This window comes from Sardina pilchardus, chromosome 3 (assembly GCF_963854185.1).
Source record: "Sardina pilchardus chromosome 3, fSarPil1.1, whole genome shotgun sequence".
In the NCBI taxonomy this organism is placed as follows: Eukaryota; Metazoa; Chordata; class Actinopteri; order Clupeiformes; family Clupeidae; genus Sardina; species Sardina pilchardus.
In genome coordinates, this window is record NC_084996.1 from 14,313,857 (window position 1) to 14,321,356 (window position 7,500).

At 46.6% G+C, this 7,500-nt stretch overlaps 1 protein-coding gene across 16 annotated transcripts in view; it reads right to left on the reverse strand.

Moving 5' to 3' along the window:
- The window catches only part of nfixb (nuclear factor I/Xb), a 130,976-nt gene that overhangs the window by 82,044 nt on the left and 41,432 nt on the right, over positions 1 to 7,500 (reverse strand). For all 16 annotated transcript variants that reach the window (XM_062532015.1, XM_062532004.1, XM_062532013.1 and 13 more), the window contains one exon: positions 7,185 to 7,500. This exon is cut by the window's right edge and continues 216 nt beyond it. In XM_062532015.1, coding sequence (XP_062387999.1) covers positions 7,185 to 7,500 — 316 coding nt within the window. The remainder of the gene's footprint in view (positions 1 to 7,184) is intronic.

Sequence of the window (7,500 nt, forward strand, 5' to 3'; positions counted from 1 at the left end):
TTTTATATCCTATATATAGACATTCAGACCACCTGCCTTTCTGTGTCTGGGCCTTGTGGTAAAAGGGAAGTCCTGGTTAAAAGTGACTTGCTACAGTTTGAATGCTGTAAACTAAAACTACTATTTTAAATCAGAATAATAAAATAATAATTTTATTCAATAACTGATGACACATAAATACATTTCGGACAAACAAATCACCCACATCAGAGTAGAAATGGTTTCTTATTTTGGGTCTATGCCGAGTTCCAGCATCAATTAGCACACACATAGAACTGGCATGGTCTCCATGTTTGATGGAGGCCAAACGGCACCGTCTCTCTTTCATGGCGGACAGTAACAGTCTAAAATAAGCCAGCGCGAGGATCGCTACACAGCAAAATGACTTGCTGTGAGAAAATGCAAGATGGGAAAAAAATCTACAGTCAAACAAAATGCTTTTTTTTTTTTTTTAGGGATATATTTTTCACAGACGATACGTTTCAATTTCATGTCCGTCGCACGGACACAAAAAAGAGACAGAGGCGTGAGCTATAGCAGAGGGATTGGACGAAAGCGCCGAGGGGGGGAACGTGTTCATCGGAAAAACGGAGAACAAGAAGAAGGAGGAGAGGAGGAGAGGAGGAAAAAAAGAGGGTTAAAATGAGAGAGAGAGAGACAGACAGACAGACCGAGTAAGTAAGAGAGAGAGAGAGAGAGAGAGAGAAAGACAGAAAGAAAGAAAGGATCAGAAGGAGAGGGAGCTTTGGCAGAGACTGTGGGTCCGTTTGAAAAGCTGGCAGCTTCCGTGTGCCTCTGCCAAGCAGCCACTACTGTGAGCTCTCGCCTCCCTCAGCCCCCTTTTGTTTCCCGCTTGGCAATTCGCACCATCTTTATTTCCAGGCAACACACTACAGGCTACATTTGGTGGCTTTTCTCCCACTGAAAAAAAAAAATATATATATACGTTGTTATTAAACGCACAGAATTAAATAATTGTGAAATAAAAAGGCACAAGGAAAACCGCACAGAAAAAAAAGGATTAAATTAATAAAAATTAAAATGTATATTATATTGATATCTACATATTTATCTTGTTCTACTTTTACATTTGAGTTGTGATAGTTGTGTCACTTAGTGCTTGATTTTGGGGCAAATATTTTGCAATAGTGAGCAGAGCAATGTACCAGAGCAAAGTGCGGACTTGGTGACGAGAGAGAGGAGGTTTAAATCGGTGGATTGAGCGGACTCTTTCTCGCTCCCCGCGCGGCGCTCTTGGCACAGGGGCTGCTTGTACATGCGCTCAGACCGACGGCGAGACCTCCAACGGCACGCTCACGAGCGAGCAACGTCAGCGACGCTGCAGCGCCGGCGCTTCTCTCCCAGGCTCGGCTCGGGCCAAAAAACGCCGCCGACGGCTCTCTGGATCGGTCGCGACGCCGAGCGGAGAGCCGAGGGGGGGGTGGTGGAGAAGACAAGACGAGACGAGACGAGACGAGAGCGTACGAGCGAGCGCCGAGCGTCCCTCTCGCTCCCCTCCACCAGCCGCCCCCTTGGCCTGGCTACTCACCGCCCCGGCCCAGACGCTGCCCACACCACCACACTGCGCCGCTTCATGGCCTCTCAGGACTCGCTACTCTCAGCCCTGGCATGTGTACAGTCAAGTACACGCGAAACCCTGACATAACCCAGACCTCCAAACAGCACACTCTGACAAGGAGACCAGGAGGATACAGTGCAGGCTCTCTTTTGCACCTCCATTTTTAAAATCAAATAAACTGAATTTAAAAATATTAATCTGTTTTCTTTTAATGCTTTATTGAATATTATTTCTGTTTTAAAGGGAATGTTCATTAATGGCTGGTTTTCAAAGTCAATTTTTGGCTATGCTCTTTGTACGGCCCCATATGTTCATGTAGCTTCATTCAGGGCCTTAATTATAGTAATTGGTCCAATAAAATTTCGATTCCGATTTTCCTCTATTTGTATCATAGGAAATGTGAAATATGATGCCCTCTTATCATTTTAATTTTAAATGAGGTATTTAAAATTACAATATTCCAAAGAGCATTTCTTGTACTCATTATGTTAGCTAGAAGCACAAATGATAACAAATTTATTTTGATCAGTAAATATTTAGAAATGCCCAGACACACATGCATATAAATGAGCATGGAAACATTAGTGCAAATTAATATCTATTTTGGACAGTTACAATAAACATTTTATTTAGATTAACTATGATTACTTACGAAATAATAAAAGCTCTGTATCTCAGCTTGTGTTCTGTAAATATGACTGTGACTATATTTGTCTATCTCGGCTCTACTGATTTCATTGTTCAAACAGGGAATGAAGCAACGGAGAACATTCCCCTCAAATCCCCCGAGCCGAACAAAACGCATCTTTTTTTATTGATGCCTCGAAATGGCGATCGGCCTGGAATAATCTGTTTAGCAGGTATTCTCGTCTCTTCCTTCCATATTCTTCTCATGCAACAAGGGAAAGAGAGAGAAAGAGAGAGAAAGAGAGAGGGAGAGAAAGACAGAGAGATAGATGAGGGAAAACCAGGGGGAGACAGAGAGAGAGAGAGAGAGAGGTAAATTGGGGAAGAAAATCTACATTCTGAAACGCTTCCAGAAAGATCCATTTGCGGTCGGCTGGGGCTGCAAACTTTCCGCTTATTAAAAAGCAGCGGTGTCGGTGACCCTAGTCCTGATGTGTTCCACCTCCCGGCCCCAGTCCGCTCCTGTCCCACTCCAGCCCTTACTCACTCCTACCGCACTCTGCTCAGGTGACCACCATCTCAAAATCTACCTCTAGCTTATTAGGAATATTGGAGTGTGTGTGTGTGTGTAGGTTTGTTTGTTGTATGTGTGTGTAAATTTAAAATGAACTTACTGTCCCTCAGTTCATATCATTAATCTGAACCTGTCAGTATCAGGCGTGTGTGTTTGTATGTATGTGTGTGGGTGGGTGTGTGTGTGTGTGTTTTGGAAGCAGCAAATACACTCGGTGGTTTCTGGTTGGTTGCTTGGTTGACACAAGATGGTTGGATGCGTGTTTTGAATATGCTTTCCTCATCTCGTCAAAAACACACACACACACACACACACACACACACACACACACAGGTGACAGGGCATACTTCCCAAAAATAAGCCATTCATGGACCTGACTCTACAGATGTCGATTACCACAGTGCCCGTGTGTGTGTGTGTGTGTGTGTGTGTGTGTGTGTGTGTGTGTGTGTGTGTGTGTGTGTGTGTGTGTGTGTGTGTGTGTGTGTGTGAAACCCGTGCCTGATGCATCGGTCAGCAGCCCTCCTCCTCCTCCTCCTCCTCTTCACTGCCAGCCTGCCCAGTGTGTCCAGCAGCCTCCTCTGCGTGTCCAGAGGCCAGTGGCCGTCGACGGCATCACGCTATGGAGCCCTTCAGCCCCCCTCAGCTTGCCACAGCCGCCACTAACGGCCCTGCGAGGTAGCGCCGCTGAATGGGAGCCTGTGCCGCGCGGCTAGTCGCTAACACGCCTTCTCTCCTCTCCTCTTGGCACCGGCCGCTTTCTGGCCGCCAAAACCCTGGCGCCACGTCTCTACCGTTATACCCCCTGCCGGGGTCGGGTCACGGCGCCCGAGCCGGCACGGCCTACTTGGGCCCCGACGCCGTAGCCTTGAGGGGGGGGGGGGGGGGGGGGGGGGCAGGGAAAGCCTCGGCGTGCTGGCAGAGCGACCGTGAGATGGGAGCATATAACACGTTTTTATCATTACAGTGCCATAATAAGAGCCGTATGAGGCTGCGCTCTCCAAATATGACTAACGCTCAAACAGCCATTCATCAAACTGACAAACACACAGAGAGAAGCGAGCTCCCCTAACACTGGCTACAGCACCACCACCACCAACCCCACCATAACCCTGAGGCTCCCCAAACCATCATCCCAAAATGATCTGCATCCAAACAACAACACAACACAACACGACACACACATACACACACACACACACACACACACCACCACTATCAACCCTCTTTCTGTCTATCTACCCTATCCCACCCCACCCCACCCCAGCCCAAACCCCTTCTTCTTCGTTGCTCTTGCTGCTCCAGGGACACTTTTTTTTTTCTCTTCGGTGAGGTCATGAGGAGCTCTGTGTCGGCTCTTTCCACATGACAAAGAACTTGGCGAGAAAAGGACGGTCCATGCAGCGGCCCTTTCTACGCGACCCGCGCCGAGCGCTCAGGATCGCGGACAAGAATAACAAAAGAAAGATGAGGGAGATATGAAATGCTCCAACTTTAAAAAATAAATAAATAAATGAATAAAAGAAAAAAGAAACTGCAGCCTGTTCATTTCAAATGGTGCGATGTAATAAGAACTAACTAAGGAATTTATTGAAATTCTATTCAAATATTTGCATTGGTTGCCACCCAATGAAGAAGTGGTGGAGACATACAGTGAGCTTCTACTGATCACACCTATAAAAAGGACCTGCACTCACACACACACACATACACACACACACACACACACACACACACACACATACAAACACAAACAAACAAACACAGACATTAAAAAACAAGTGTACACGTAGAGCGAAATGAGCGTTGCACACTCGTTGGAAAGTGCTCCGGGTGTGTGGTGGCGAGGCGGTGCGGTGCGAGGGGAAGGCGATCGCCGTGAGGCATGGCAAATAGAGAGAGCTGAAAAGAACGCGGCGTGAAGCAGAACAGCTCTGTCTCTTCCATTTCTCTCTCTCTTTCTTTCTCTTTCTCTTTCCCTCCCTCTCTCTCTCTCTCTCTCTCTGGCTCTCTCCCTCTCCCTGTCTGTCTCTCCCTTTCTCTCTCCCCCCTCTTCTAGACTGCCAAGGAGTGGCATTAGAGCCTTACAGCTGGGCGCTTGTGGCAGACGGGAGAGCCCAGTGCATTGTGGGCAAGTCCGCTCTGCTCGGCTGGTTGTATATTGAGCCCTTTCTGCGCCGGACTGGACAGAGGCACCCTGCATTACGCCTGCCCCTGGATGACCTATGTCCAGGCCACCGTGCAGGAGTGGTTACAGCCATACACACACCCATACACACACACAAACAAACATACATATGTGTGTGCGCGCGCGCACACACACACACACACACACACACACACACACACACACACACACACATACACACACACTCTCTCTCACACACACACACACACACACACATACACACACACTCTCTCTCACACATACACACACACACACACACACACACACACACACACACACTCACACACACTCACAAGCGTGTTACCGCGCCACACACACACCCTGACCCCAGGCAGTGGTATACGTGGCACTGGCTCCTGCATGCCCCGGTTTTCGCCAAAACCAAAACACGTTCCTTCGGCAACCGGCGGAAAAGCCAGCAGTGGAAGCTCCAGCAGCCAAAGGCAGCTGAGAGTTTTTCAGTGGCAGGGCGGCGAAAAACAGGAACATTTTCATTTTCCCTCACTCCGCTCCGCTCCGCGAGACCATTCCAGGATTCCTCCTACGTGTGCTAAAACTATTCTACAGTGATCCACTGCTTCAAGCGCTAGGCGATTTTTAAAGAGCTGGCATCCAAACGTTGCATTTTCAAACATACCAGAAATTACACAGGCTTGTGTTGTGTTGTGTGGTGCTACCTTGTGTCGTGTCCTGCAATGTAGCATATATTGCTGTGAAAACTATTTAGCAAAACAATTTTTTAATTTCAACAAAATAAAATATAGATGGTATATACAGCTATATATAATAATTATACCAGTTTATATTTATCGCCTGAAAAAATATTTATTTAATTTTGAAGGGACTGTTTTGTTGGCAGATGATGCCATATATGCATATGCATGTGGTCTTATTTTCATTTCTATGGTCAAATAGGTAATCTTAAAATTGATTTACACAATACATTATATATATTTACTGTATATAAATATACTGCATTATATTTTATAGAAATTTGACTATAAATTGTAATATTAATTTTTATACATAATTTAGTTTTCTGTGACCATGTGCATTTGTTTATGCATGGATTAACTGGACAACACTGTGAGTGGACCATACACATGTGTTCATATGTGTGTGTGTGTGTGTGTGTGTGTGTGTGTGTGTGTGTGTGTGTCAGCTGCGTTATTCGCAGGATTCAGTTTGAAGCAGACGGGACAGCTCTCCTTTTTAAGCAGGCTGGGATCAGGCCAGCTGACACTACAGACCTCCAGAGTCAACACACACACACACACACACACACACACACACATACAGAGAGAGCAAATACAACACACAAGTGGACAGCATGTAAACACACACAATATTCATAAAATACATCAAAAACTGACCTGAAGCCTCACATTAAAATCTCCACACACACACATACAAACACACACACACAAACACACACACGCACACACACACAAACAAGCTCACACACACACACACACACACGCACACACAATTATTCACTTAAACATACAAATGTAACACTTTTATTTTCTAATGGTGGGAGATTATAACCCATACTGTATATAGTGTCCCTATGAATAAACACAGTGCAGACTCGTACAAGTACACACACAAAGACACACAAAGGGCACCTGCCATGTTGTCCATTAATCCATGCGCATAAACACGGCCATAAGTGACACTCATAATAACGCCGCACCGATATATTCTAACACCCCATGAAATGCAGTGCAATGCAGTGTAATGCAGCATCAAGGAAAAGGATAAGTGGACCTCACTGTAAAATTAGCAATGTCTATAGACTAGAGCAAGCAGGACACCATTGGACACACACCTCCGAGAATGTATGTGAGTGCTTATATAGATTTACATTACAACATATAGGTTTGTGATGGCGTAAACACACCTATATGTTGTGACACACTAGTGTTTTTAAGCGCAGTAGTCTGTGTGATGCTATATCCACCTGTAACAGTCCTGGCTATGCCTGTGGCTATGTGTTCACATTAGAGAAGCAGACAGGGGTAGGAGGGGATGTTTACATCCAAAACACATTTCTGTTGACTTGAACCATGTGTTATGTTACAAATTAACGCTAATGATGTGCATGATGGTGTATGCCCATAAAATCAGTGTGTGTGCGTGTGTGCGTGTGTGTGTGTGTGTGTGCGTGTGTGTGCGTGTGTATGTGTGTGTGTATTTGTGACGGGTGAACTCACCTGGCGTGTGGACGAAGTAGGCCAGGTACAGGTCCAACTCTTTGACGGAGACGCCGATGTGGTGCGGCTGGACGCAGAGTCCGTGGTTGGAGCACTGCGGCGACTTGACCAGCCGCTCGCCGTCCGTGCTCTCCAGCGGCGAGCCCTTGAACAGGATCACCATCACCAGGTCCAGGCGCCACACCTTGTCGGCCTGCCGCAGGCAGTCGATGCGGCGGATCTTGCCCTTCTGGTCGGGGTTGGAGAGGACGCAGCACGGCGGCTTCTTGCCCGTGATGGTCAGCACAAAGTCCTCGCGGAACTCGGGCCGGATGTC